Source organism: Lineus longissimus, chromosome 17 (genome assembly GCF_910592395.1).
Source record: "Lineus longissimus chromosome 17, tnLinLong1.2, whole genome shotgun sequence".
In the NCBI taxonomy this organism is placed as follows: Eukaryota; Metazoa; Nemertea; class Pilidiophora; order Heteronemertea; family Lineidae; genus Lineus; species Lineus longissimus.
In genome coordinates this window covers 11,957,801-11,972,058 of record NC_088324.1, presented here as the reverse complement: position 1 = coordinate 11,972,058, position 14,258 = coordinate 11,957,801, and the positions used below count along the sequence as shown (strand labels likewise).

General features: G+C 38.2%; 1 protein-coding gene across 36 annotated transcripts in view; it reads right to left on the bottom strand.

The window, feature by feature from the left end:
- Window positions 1–2,118: 2,118 nt before the first annotated feature.
- Window positions 2,119–14,258, bottom strand: part of LOC135501220 (potassium channel subfamily T member 1-like) — a 100,763-nt gene continuing 88,623 nt past the window's right edge. For 21 of the 36 annotated variants that reach the window (XM_064793177.1, XM_064793197.1, XM_064793204.1 and 18 more), the window contains 8 exons: window positions 14,174–14,248; window positions 12,484–12,540; window positions 10,893–11,019; window positions 9,457–9,541; window positions 9,019–9,187; window positions 8,528–8,552; window positions 7,856–7,882; window positions 2,119–6,950 (listed from right to left, as the gene is read on the bottom strand). In XM_064793177.1, the coding sequence (XP_064649247.1) occupies window positions 6,868–6,950; window positions 7,856–7,882; window positions 8,528–8,552; window positions 9,019–9,187; window positions 9,457–9,541; window positions 10,893–11,019; window positions 12,484–12,540; window positions 14,174–14,248 (648 nt within the window). In that variant the 3' untranslated portion in view covers window positions 2,119–6,867. Of the gene's footprint in view, window positions 6,951–7,433; window positions 7,486–7,855; window positions 7,883–8,527; window positions 8,553–9,018; window positions 9,188–9,456; window positions 9,542–10,892; window positions 11,020–12,483; window positions 12,541–14,173; window positions 14,249–14,258 lie in introns of all 36 variants that reach the window. The other 15 variants (XM_064793175.1, XM_064793184.1, XM_064793178.1 and 12 more) reach the window with 12 other exon arrangements.

The following is a 14,258-nucleotide window of genomic DNA, read 5'->3' as shown; positions in this document are numbered from 1 at the left end:
GATTAAAAGAACTTTACACCTACAAGGACAGTTGACAAGTGGGACGAGACGATCCACTTTCATATCACAGCTCAGAGAACTGGAGAAAACCATTCTAGTGTAAAGTCGGTCAGGTGGTATTGCAAATGTTAAGACCTCAGAACCACCCTTGGGGAGTATATTGAAAACCGTTAATGCACTGGTGCCAGGATGCCTCGGACGTCGACAGTAATAATAGCAATAAATGCATCGGTTCGATCATTGGGTGGTTGTGGTTAACATCACATGAATGTGACATTGTCTGTCCGAGGATTATGGACAACAGCTTTTATCAGAATTATGTCTGTCGGTTGTGAATGTCCGACTTAATTGAATTTGTGAAATTCTTCATCTAAATTATCTACGGTATTTGCCAAGCCCCCTGACAGAATGTCGATGGTGACTGATCGACATTCGCTGCCTGTGTCCTGAATCAGACAACATCTCTTGCGATTACTCTGTCTCCCCTTTTATGACCCATGTCAACCAGTGTCTTCGGGACGTTCACGGCCTCACCGGATTTCATCTATTCCGGAGGTGCCGTGATTATCTCGAGGACACTTGGTGTGACTAACAGCACATGGATGTGACCCTTTGTCCTTGTACGTGTAAGGATGCCCGAAAGCGGGTTTTCGCAACGACTGAACGTCTCTTGCGACATTTATTGCTGTGTAACCTTACTGTGATTGACATTCCCCATAACTGAATGTCTATGCGAATCTTAGCGCTAAGATCTAAGGACGAAGTGCGCGCGGGAAATAAAAGGACTTTTTGAATTATCCCGTGCGGTCACCCGGTTGCAGTCTCGGGTAAATGATCTTTCTCTAGTATAATTACAAACGTGTTTATTTACCCTATGAAATTGCACAAAAAGGATCGGGTACAATGTAATCTAAACATTTTTTCTCTCGAATTAATAAATCATAAAATGGAACATGTATAATACCGTTGGTTCCAAGCAACCTCATGACTCTCGAAAGAGGAGCGACTGGTTGCACGCAAATGGTCTTTCTCCCCTAAGGATACATTGATGTGTGCGTCGGACAATAACCAAACCAGTGGATCAGAGCAAAAAGTTATTTCCAGATGTGGTTAGCCGCTTTCTATACCCAGATCAAACAAAACACCCGGCGATATCCTCACGCACGAATGTCAACAGACGTACGCCAGGTAGATTGGAGTCTATGGAAGAGGAAGATAAAGATGTGGCATTTTTGTTAACTGTTAACTGAACCAGTTTAAACAGCTAGTTATTAGCATTTTTGATGGCTTTTGGCATGAACAGCAAAATAAGAAACTGTTGTTTCTGCTGTTAGTTTGGCTCAAGACTATGAAGGGAACTTCAGTATATTACAATAAACACAGTGGACGGCATACAAAGCAATATTATGGAACAGGACCTCTCCGTGCTAAATAGGGTTCTTTGGCTGCTATGTCAACAAAAGGAAATCTGTCACGACTATTTGTTTTTAGGCGTCCGGTTGGACAAACAAGGATCACCGCTTTTTAAACCTTGAGCAAGACACCTAACCCTTCATTGCTTCCTTTGACCCAGGAGGAATAAGTACCAGGCTTGCTGAGAAGTCTGCGAGGGATTAGCATCCTTTCCACGGGGAGTGATACCTTAGTCACTTAATGGTATGGAATCCAGGATAAGCTCTGACCTGATGAGGCATTTGTGGTTTAGCAGACTTTTAACTTTAACTATTGGATAAACAAATCAACAGCTGAATGGTCCCATTCTGCAGGTATACATAGCTTTGTATGCTTTCAATGGGACAGTGGTCTGCCAGGTGTTTGAAACAGAAACAATGGCAAATACTTGACTAGAAGTCCCTAAATTTGAATAGTCCTATTCAATTATTTAGGGAGATCAGTGGAAAAAAGGTCATGGAGAATCGGAAGGTCAACTGGAAAACACCATTGCCCTGGTTACTATCTCATCATCTTCATTTTCAAGCTGCCACCCTCAGTCTGCCTTTGATGGTAGATTCATCAGATGATTTTCATTCCACTGTATGTCCAACTTGAGGCTTTGCTATCAATTCAAATATATTTTTTAAGAAGGATGCTAAAGAAGTGAAAACAAGCCAATTTGTTTAGATTTATAAGAAATAAAACATTAATTTATTGTGCAGAAAATGTACATGGAGGAGAGTTAAAATGGATGGTGTGCCATGAAACATTCAAATACAGAGCATGGAAAAAAGTCTGATGATTAGGGTCACATGACATAATCTATCGCTTGACCTGGGCAGGCAGATGACCGAACTTCCTTCAAAGGGAGGTCCCAATTGTACAGTCTATATACAGTAGAACCTCTCTTAAGGACATCCTTGGGACTAACAAATACTCTCCTTAATTGAGACTGTGTCTTCATTACGGAGGTCAATTCAATAGAAAAAATGTCAATAGAAATGATCAATGCATTGTCCTTCAATAGAGAGGGTGTCCTTAGGAGAGAGGCATCTGCTAAGATAGGTTCCAATGAATCAGTCTCCTCAAGAATCTCTATTTTCAATGCATGTCATTAGGAGATTGATAGCTCCTTTGATCCCTTGGAGGCCTAGGCTTGCTTTCAGTATGCACGTTCCTCATGACTTGCCTATAATTTCCCTTTAAAAAGATACATCATTATAATGTAGCGCTCATTAGATACTGTAGATCCCATTAGCTTCAGTGACCAGCTATGGGTTACACTGAATGTACCATTAACTTCAAAATATTGTTGTAAATAGAATATATACGGTTTTTACCAATATAATATACAATTGTTAACTGAACCAGTTTAAACAGCTAGTTATTAGCATTTTTGATGGCTTTTGGCATGAACAGCAAAATAAGAAACTGTTGTTTCTGCTGTTAGTTTGGCTCATGACTATGAAGGGAACTTCAGTATTCTATTACAATAAACACAGTGGACAGCATACAAAGCAATATTATGGAACAGGACCTCTCCCTGCTAAATGGGGTTCTTTGGCTGCTATGTCAACAAAAGGAAATCTGTCACAACTATTTGTTTTTAGGCGTCCGGTTGGACAAACAAGGATCACCGCTTTTTAATACTGGAGCAAGACACCTAACCCTTCATTGCTTCCTTTGACCCAGGAGGAATAAGTACCAGGCTTGCTGAGAAGTCTATGAGGGATTAGCATCCTTTCCACGGGGAGTGATACCTTAGTCACTTAATGGTATGGAATCCAGGATAAGCTCTGACCTGATGAGGCATTTGTGGTTTAGCAGACTTTTAACTTTAACTATTGGATAAACAAGTCAACAGCTGAATGGTCCCATTCTGCAGGTATAGCTTTGTATGCTTTCAATGGGACAGTGGTTTGCCAGATGTTTGAAACAGAAACAATGGCAAATACTTTACATACATTTCAAATTGATTTAATGAAAAAATACAAAAATCAGTTTTCATATTTATGTCATATACAATATGAGAACAGCACCTCTGATATTTTAAAACACATTTGGGGGAGGGAAATGAACAATTTTATTTCTAAAAATTATACACAAAAATGCAAATGCATACAAATTGCTAACTCTATCTTAAACGCCTGGTCTTTTTATCATGCTATATTTAATCTGGAAGCCTTGAAACCCTTCCTTGATACCTTCACCTTCTCTAGCAATTGTTTTAAAAGCTTCTTAAATGGACACACTGGGCCATTTATGCAGAAAATGTGTACCGGTAACTTTATGAATTTGGGAAGGCCATCACCAACAAAAGATCTCTTCAGATGATGTTCCCTTTAAATGGAGACCAGACATGAGGGAGGTAAACAACAGCATCCTGGAGCCCACCAATTCGATGGTTGGCTCCTGCTTAAAGTCCCCCTTCAAGACGCTAAAGTGAAGAAATGTAGTGGCCATCGGGCGATCACATGAGGTATGATGGATAGAAATGGCAACAATCACAATCAACAAACATGACTTAATTATGAGTGGATTAAAGCTTCAAGCTGAAGTATATACATCAATCCAAAATTAACATCGCTCAACAACATTCACTCTCTCACTTCTGCTCACCATGCCAATAGCAAATATCTAAGGGTAAAAATATAACTTCTGTATAAATATCTGTGATGATAAACTTTAGATGCTTCTGTGTCATATAGAAACAGCAATGAAAACATTAATGAGAATACAAATACTGTACACAAATGCATTGAAAAGGAACAAAACAACCAGGGAGGGTGTGCTTTTAAAATACATTTTGAGACCAATTTTAAAGATATAACTTGTGATTGACAAAAACTATTAATCTCCTTTTTAAGTTAAATAACACTAAATATAGCTGTACTCAAATACTTAACAGTTTCAACATCTGATTCACTTGGGTACTAGGAATTTTACTCGCTGACCTCATGACATGCAGGATATTTTAGAATATAACCTGAATATGATTTTGGTACAAGGACAGCTGTACATCATGTGTAAGAATCATTATGTTGTACAGAAAACTATCAACAGAAGACAGGTTTCTTTTCTGAACGAACACAACATGCAACGTGTTTACAAGTAGTCCCGATGTCATCAAATATCTATCTATTGGATAGATATGTACAAATAAAATAGCTGAGCCAGCAGGATGCATCAAATAAAAGATATTTACAATGTCTTGGTCCTCAAGGGTTGTCACCCTGTGCCCAAAAACACAACTTATACCAACATGAGTTGTTTTATTCACAATGACAAAATAACATAATGATAATAATTACATCTAAAATGTTATCCTCTTTGGAATGAGCAATACAAAAGTTATGAAAAAAATGATGAACATTCTTCTTCTTATGAACAAAACTCCTTGAACTTTCCTGCACCTCATCTCTTTAACGAGATCAAAGTCCTAAAACCTAAATATTATTTACAAATAATTTTATGAAATTCAGAAGAAATTTGGTGTCGGAAACGTCAACATTAATGGAAACCTTAACAAATTATTACCGTAATTGCACAATCTGAGTGGAATTATGTACTGCACGTTACATTTAAAAATTCGCCTTTTTCCACTTGGTAGCAATTAAGAGAAAAAGGGATTACTACCTAAAGGTCAGTGCTCATTGTGCAAGATAGTCCATATTCAATGGTGCAACTCTTTTCCAATAACACTTGATTGATGCTGTCTCTTGAATATCTCTAGATCTGTGGTCAGTAATACCACTTCCTTACAAAACTGTTTGAACAGGCCAAGACTTATGCCTACACACCCTGTCATCTTGTCATCCGAGGAATGCAGTCTTTCATTACTTGTTCAATATTCCATCAGGTAAAGGGACGCTGTCACACAAATGTCCCCGCGATGCCATCGGCCATGCCTGGGGCCATACTCGTTGCCGAGAGGGGACTAACCTGCAAAAAGGATAACGAGGAGAATAAGATGTAAGAAGATGGCGATTATGATACCCATATCTTTGAATTATTTTTGGTTTTAAAAAACATAAACAATCTTCTGCTGTTGGTTCAGCTATCTAGCGTTTTTAACAACATTGGAATTCCTCTGGACTATTTTGTGATAACTTTTATTAACAGATGGAACACCAAGAATGTTTTTTATGAATTGCAGCTGATGTTTGGAGGCAGAGCACTAAGGTCAACACAGACCTGCAGTATGAGTAGGTACTGGACTGTGATGATATGTCACAGCTGTAATAGCATGTACACTTATGTAATTAATGCCAAGAGGAACATACATCAACCTAGCATTTTGAGATGGCATATTAGACCCGAGGCACATTTTGAAGATGATTGACTGAAAATTGCATGACTGAAACCCATAAGGATGTGGTGTTTATATCTATATAAAAACCTGTAATATAAACACATTTATACACCTGGATGCAATATACATGTACATCATGCCGCACTGCAACTGCCGAAATGGATGCAAAATTAAAATACGTCATCATCACCACGTAAGTATAAACAAATACTACTATTATACAGAAACTTTTAATTAGAATACATGAAGGGTTAACATAGAACTTGGATATGGTCTATGGATTTTAGTTTTATAAACACCATGCAACAATTGCTATGAAACCATTCCCAAACGATAGCAGAAGAAGAGTTTTAGAACAGTGCTTTAGATGAAACTATGGATTCAAAGGAAGTTGAGAATCCCCTTCCAAAGATAAAGAAAGAAAAGACACCAACAAGATTAGTACTGAGGTCGAGGTCAAGTGCAGGAAGATTAGTCATAAGAGTGGAAGGTGAAGGTCAGGATTACAGGTCAAAATCACTGCGTAGGTCAAAGTGAAGGTCATCTAAACTACAGTGTAAGAGGGAGACGAATGTCTAATCCCAAACTGATAAATTTTGTCAGTTGTGAATATGACTTAAGTGTTGCCATTATGCATGGATATCAGCCAGGAAAGGGAAATCAATCTGGTTGGAGCATGCATGAAGAATGAATATAAGTTAGTGTCAATAAATTTGTCTAATTAAAGGGTCTAAACTTAACTAAAACTAAACTGCAGGTACTCCGATTTACCAATAGTTCCTTTTCTTTTCGATACTTAGTGGGCTGCATGCCTGTGATACAGGTGAAGCTGTATGCCAGTAATACAAATGCTACACATCTTTTAAAACTCCCACTCTGATGCTGCCAGGAGCCAAGAAAGGTGTGCAACCTTTTTAGCCTCGAGAAAACATCTGTTCTGTGCTGATGCAATGATAAAAGTAACAGCATCATAACTGACTTTGCATTTCATCGTCATCAATCCATGCATGAGTGAACAGTGCATTGGAAGTGTAGTGTTCCAACAAGCTGCAAGGACAACATAGTTTACCTTCCCAAATGGGCCAATTAGAGCAGTTGATGGGACCAACCTGCCAAAACTGTCACTCATGCATGGTAACCGTGGTTGCGTCTAATTGAAATCTGGTGGAATCAGCAATAAATGGTGGTTTTCTAGGTCTAAACTCTGCAAATTGGAAGAATGTTGACAAAACTAAAGATAAAATAAGCTCATAATTTAATTTCAAATAAAAGGAAATTAAGTAGAAGAAAGTTAAGTGTCAAATAAAGAAAATTGAAAAATTGAACTAACAAATTTATTCAAATTCAAATATGTGTACAAAAAATGGTTAGCACTGATGATAACCATACAAACAACAGTGTCGTGCCTATGAAACAAAAAATAAGAATTATAGAAATACAGAAATACAGAAATACTATTTCTCTGTATTTCCAGAAATGCCACGCCTTTCTATATCTACTGATGAATGGTACCAAGATGTTTCTGTATTGACAGAAATACATTTTTCTGTTATACAGAGATACCAAAATATCAATATTTACCGAAATACGAATCGCAACAAGCCTTTTCTGTATTTACAGAAATACAAGTAAAAAATCTTTACTGTATTTTTATAATTCTATTTCTGCTGATCCTAATGGTTTTTACCCTTTCATACACCACAGTCAACAGATAGCAGTGGTGCATCAGCCGAGAATGTCTGAATTTGGAGAAGACAGAAAGATTTCAGATCAAAGATCAAATGATATACAAATTCAAGGTTACATACATAAACAGCGACAGGAAAAGATGGCAGGATAAAGCTGTGTTATGATATGAATAATATTTCTATTGGCAGTTCAAAACCTGGTAGAGAAGAATCAACAAAAATAACAGCTTCTCAATGTTTGATTAGGGCACCCTTGACCAGCATAAAAAAACATGAAAAATTAAAAACGTATTGGGGAAGTTTTTTTCGTCAGTCCTCAGTCTGATGCTAAGCATGCTTAACTACTGCTCCCTCCTTTCCCTGAAGGCTCTAAATAAAGCTTCCTAGTTTGGCCCAAATCATAAAGAACCAATCCACATACCTATTCTGACAACAGATGTACAATTATCTGTAAATGATTGACATTGAGAAGAAGACGTTCAGATATTATGAAATATTGAGAAAATCCAAGAAATTAGACATGTAAGTGATATAGCATGCGATGCTTTTTGAAGAGAAGACAGCCAATTGTTTTGCAGATGCATGCTCAATGTTTAGAGTATCAATGAGCTGTTTGATAATACCTTGGTTTTATGATAATGATATGAAGTAAAATCAACAAAAGGACTACAAAAATTTTCAACATGTTTTAGTTTGAGCTAGCAATTAGAAGCCATCTGATCTCACAGATCACTGATCAATCAAATTTTGCATTACCCCCGGTATTATCATAAAATCTTGGCAAAGTACTGCTCAGAAGTAAAGTCAAGACAAGCATGCAATAGATGTAAAACCCACACGCCAACATGCTTGGCAATTACTTCGGACCAGTACATAGCTAATGTACAGTCACTATATAGGCTACAGTCACATTGACATCCTATAAGTACAGGGCACACGGGCATCTAGCTGTGAGCAACAACAGTTGGATCTTGACCGAAAAATAGGAGGTTTGCCACTCTCCATTTACTTGCTCGTGTGCACTGTTCTTCACACTGGCAGCATGCGGGTATTGTCATTGTTTAGGGTCCACAACTGGACGAAAACTACTCACTTATTTCTAATGTAGCAGGCTCATTCTAGTAAGTCAAAACATGTCACAATCAACTTTTGGATGTAGTATATTGCCTTGAAATTTCTTCAAAGTTCATGAATGTTTAGCAATGCATGCCAAGACCACTTATTAACAAACAATTTGAGTCAGAAACCTTTTCTTCCCAATCGAGGCATTATTGCACAACTCAGAGATACAGGGCTTGAACAGATTATTAAAGAAAGACTGGAGGAAATTATTTTTTTCTTGGAACTTTTGGTTGCATGTTGATAGAAATCTTTACACATCCAAGTGTACAGGAGGACAGAATCGGACGACAAAAAGAAATGAGTTGTACTACATGTACGTTCGAAGATAGGGAACAGCAATAAGATGTCATCCAGTGACTGACCTTTCCACAAAAAACCTCATACTCCAAAAAAAAAAAAAACATCTTTAGAATTTCTCCTGGTACTATTTACAAGATGGCATCCATTGTCATTGTAACCCACCTTAGCATCATGATCACAGTCAGGAGTAGAACTTCTACTGATTGGTTCCTCATCAGCACCAGTCGGCTCTTCTCTCTTATGTGGTAAAAATCGTTTCCGGGCCAACAGTTTCCGTTCATCAATCAACGGTGATGCCTGGGCTGACAGTGAACTTGGTCGAATTAAGTATCTGAAAATAAATAAGAATGGTTGACTGCTCAAAAATTAGCAACCTCATTTTCCTTCCTTATTGTCCTACCTCTGCAAAGCTGGTTAAAATTAAAGCCTCCTTTGATCTTCACCCTCCACTACAAATATGTACGTTCTGCTTCGTGCCATTCAAGCATGGCAGATAAGACCCGTTTATCTCATGAAAGTTTAGCTAATTTTCTGAGGCATAAATTACTTCAAACATTTGACTCAAACTTCAAACATTTGACTTCAACACTTGATACATACACAACATCGTCCACTTCAAGCTTTAAGTCATAGCTTGGGTTGATGATCACATATGATAACGTATTTCTCTTATCACTAACATCATCTGAAAAAATAAAGTGAAATCCTAATTCATAATGAAATGGCCAGGGCCATTGTGCTCACCTCATGTGGAGGAAAGATGGATAAAGAGCATGGTATTGTGTCATGTAGTGTTAGGTTTGATGTAGGTCCAAGCAATTACAATTTCCCCAAAATGGCCAATTTACAGTACATTCGACCTCTGTGACCTTGAAAAGTAGGTCAAATCAAAGAAGACCCGGGTGACACATTGAATGGTTGCTAGAATTAGATGTACCTATGATATAAAATTGGTGCCAATCGGGCAAGTCATTACTAGGAATAATGGCACTTTGAAGAATTTAGGATTTGGCCCCCTCCCTGGAGGCCGAACGGCAAATCAGATCGCACCAAACTTCGGTACCTGAGATCACCTGACCAAGGGGTACATGTGTACTTAATTTGTGATCAATAATCATTGCAGTTAAGAAACGTGCCATAGTTACGGCCTGACGGCGAATTTACGCCATTTGACCTCTGTGACCTTGACAAGAAGGTCAAATTAAAAACCTGTGTGACATATACTGTATGGTGGTTAGATGTACCCATGATATCAAATTGGTGGCAATCGGGCAAGAAGTTAAGGAATAATCACATTTTTAAGGTTTTTGGATTTTGCCCCCTGGTGGTCAAGTGGTGAATCATAATGGACCAAACTTCGGTCCCTGAGATCACCTGACTAAGGGGTAAATGTGTACCAAATTTGGTATCAATAGTCATTGCAGTTTAGAAACGTGCCATCGTTACATCCTAACGGCCAATTTACACCATTTGACCTCTGTGACCTTGAAAAGGAGGTCAAATCAAAAACCCGGATGATATATTATGCACCTTTGCTAGAAGTACCTACCATATTTTTTTCAAAATTTCCCGACTACTATTAAGGGAGATATTGCATATTTTCACTTTTAACGTTTGGCCCCCTGGTGGCCAAACCATGAAACGAATCGGACCGAAACTTGGTCTCCAAGGTGTCATTACATAAGGGTACATGTGTACCAAGTTTCAACTCAATAGCTCTAACAGTTACGAAACGTGCCCTGCTAACGGACGACGGACGACGACGGACGACGACGACGACGACGACGACGACGACGACGGACGACGGACGCCACGGTATGGGATAAGCTCACCTCTGCTAAGAGGTGAGCTAAAAATATACAAATTTTATGGAGATGGGCAAAGACACTGACAAAAGAGACTAGCATTATGATGCTCAGAGCCATTGATAGTCCTTTATTTGAAAGCAACTTCATGTAGATGGTGGTTCCACTGTATGGTATGTGGAAAGAATCACAATTTCTCCTGAGGGTGGGTGGATTGGGGTGTTCTCTTACCGTAATCATCTGTTGGCAGTCCAAGGCTCTGCATCCTCGACTTGACTAGTTGGCAGATCTCTTGCCGTTCCGATCCCAGGCTGTCACTTCCTCCTTCATCGTCGGTGTGCATCACATTCAGAGAAACCTGGTCAGGAAAAAAGAAACTATTTTACCATCCCAGAAATAATGTAATAATGGGGACTTTGAAACATCAGCATTAAGAGTAACATTTTCACCTAACACCTCTTTGAGATGATAATACAATCCACTCTTGTGGTTACATCACTATAGGGGTAAACTATATCAACTAACAAAAGGGCTACTATCCTTTGCAGTGATTGAAATATCAGGGCTAGAAGAAGAAAGAAGAAAAAAGAAAGAAGAAAGAAACTTGAGAGAACTTAGACAACAATTTTAAAGAGAAAACAGAGAAAATTTAGAATTTATCAAATCGTAGTAGGAAGATAGAAACATATATACTGTAGGCCCCCAAATGTTTACAGACCTTTTAGTCTCAGGTTTAGTTTTTGGCAACATTGGAAAAGCAACCAATCCTTATGATAAGGGACAGTGTTTTAAATTGCTGCAAATTGATTTTTAAAATTTTGGGATTTACATTTGTTTGGCAAGGAAAGATATCTGAGAGATGGTGTACTAAATACTGACAGGGAGTAGATTGAGGATATTAGTCACTCCAACGCATTCTAACATGTATCTGAATAACATATACCATAAACTGGGTATCGTTCGAGACTGTTATATTTTCATGATTTTTACAATTTGGTAGGCAAGTACGAACACTAAACTGCTAAAATGTCAACTCTAACTCATCAACTCTTTAATTTTGTGGCAAATCTGTCATTTTGTTTATTGCGAGATGACAAATGAGCAAACTCGCAAACTTTGGCTTCTCGAACACTACCCTGTTTACAGAATAGAAGTAAACTTGAAATTTCAAATCATTGATAACCGCATTAGGAAAACACCATTTGCCACTTTCCTCAAGCTAGAATGTGGGACTCTGCTCAGGTATTGGCCAAGCAGATGCCCTGTAAGCTCAATGGCTCATGCTGTATGGGATGAACAGGCATTATAGGGGTCATCTGATTCGTCAATACCAAATCGGAAGTCCCAAATTGCTGATTAAGGAATATGGAGAATGCCAATTCGATCCCATGGTTACACTGGCTGGGTGGCTATGGCACACTCAAAATATCAAAGGTATTATGGAAAAAGGACTCCAAAATGCAAGGAAAGTTTTGTTTGACCACTGAGCAAGCATTCTTGCCTCTTTGGCCTGCTCTCTCTCTCTGGCAAAAGCCAGTTACTGCTGCAAGTTTTGTGTTTTGTGGCCTATCAGTGAAAAGCGACCTTATTCAACCAGCTTAAAGCAACATGCAACCCTTGAAATAATGCACTGCACAAATTAGTTCATGCAAACGCCCTTACACAGTGATTCCCATATTTGACACAGTGTATCTAGCCATCAATGGCTTTTTCATTAGCAGTCTTTTCCTCCTGAATTTGAAAAGTTTCAAAAGGAATAATGTAACATGCAAATACGATTTAGGATAGAAATCTAAAACCGGAGTTAATTCACAAGTGTTACCTCCTTTTCTTTAGGTTCAGCAGTTTTATTTTTTGCGCCCAGGTTATTTCGATTTCTCTGTGAGTGGAAAAGGACAAACATAAAATTTCAGTAAAGTGAACAGATGACTTCTCCTTCGTGTCAATGATACCAGTGTCATTATAATGTAACATTATACTGATCAAGTTCCAAAGTCAAAGTAGACATAAAGGTTAAGTGACATGTCCAAGGACACACCAGGAGACTGAAACATGGTGGAAGCGAGCCCCACAATCAAACATTTGGAACCTGTGCGAAGGATCAAAGAGGTTGAAACATATAACCTGAAAGAAAATACTGTTCTGTCCATGAGTAAATATCCTTGCACATGCAACATTTGGCATATTTCCATAGCTGTAGCCAAGACTAGTAGATTGGAAGGATTTCCAACGGGGGTGCTGATCATTTTTCAAAAATACAACAGATAATCTGCCAATTTTTAAGAGGACATTATGTGTGTACGTATGTCAGCTTAGAGGATTTTCTTGTTATCCAAACATTCTTCAAGAGGATTGCATGATAGCCCCCTGGATATGGCTACAGACTATAGTAATGCAAAAGTTTTGCAGGCAATACACCAATTTACTCATAGCCAGGTCTGTATCCACAACAGTTGAAACAAGTATTTGTGTGCTGGCAGGTACAGAGAAAAAGGTACAATTTACATTTGAGGAAAAAGTGCAATGACAAGCTTGGAGGTGAGAAGAAGGATGGGGTAGTTCTGGTGGGGGAGGGTAATGTGATGACCATGGGCCATGTGATTACTTTACAGCTTGGTTTTGAATCACTGGTTGGCGGGTAAATTTCTAGAGAAGTCAAAAATGGCAAACTATACATGACTATACTATAAACATACGTCAGAAATTGCTGTGGTTTTCTTGGCTTTTTGCATGCATGAGAAGAGCATGGTGCATATGTTTTACAAAATGACAAGGAAAAAAAAGTGTGCATGAAAAAGAAAGTTATAAGCAGGAACCAAATTAAGGACTAAGAATTGCTACAAATTATAGCCTGACTAGATTTTTGAAATATTCTAATGCTCAAAAGAGTTATTGGATGAAGATCACATCAAACTGTTAAATTTTGGCAGCAAAAACAGACCTTTGTCGGAATTCTGCCTAAACTACATGCGGGTAACATCTTTTCCATAGGCTTTAGTCCTTAGTTTGTTTATAGAAACACTGACAGCTGCAGATATAGATGCATGAAGGCAAAATCACACTGAACCAAGCAATTTTCATCAGAGTTTTGTATCTACAGATTTTGACATTATTTGAGATGCCAAAGTGTTCCTTCTTTGCATGTCCGAGGCAAATATTTTTGTACAGTCTTCATTTTGCTGACAATCAGGATTAGCATGCTCTGTCCATTTGTTGCTGACACCAATTTTGCTTGAGAATAAAGGAGTAGAAACTTTGTACCGACATTCAAACCAATAATAAAGATTTGTTATCTCCCTGTAGATAAATTTCGAGAAAGTATTTAAACGTTTGTTAAGAGAGTTAAAGGATTTTTACTATCAAAATTTATGACAAATCAATATTTAAAACTATTTTTTTCATGCAACATCTATATCTGCTCTTAAAGAAGCACAGAACCATCTGCTTCAGCAATCATGCACAGCCAAAGCAGTTCCAAGAGCCATGCACACCCAATAATCACAACTACTTACACCTGAACATCGTTGAGCAAGTTTTTGATGGATACGAGTCGAAAGGCGCCGTTTGAAATCAAAGTGAGGTGTTTGCTTTAAGAAA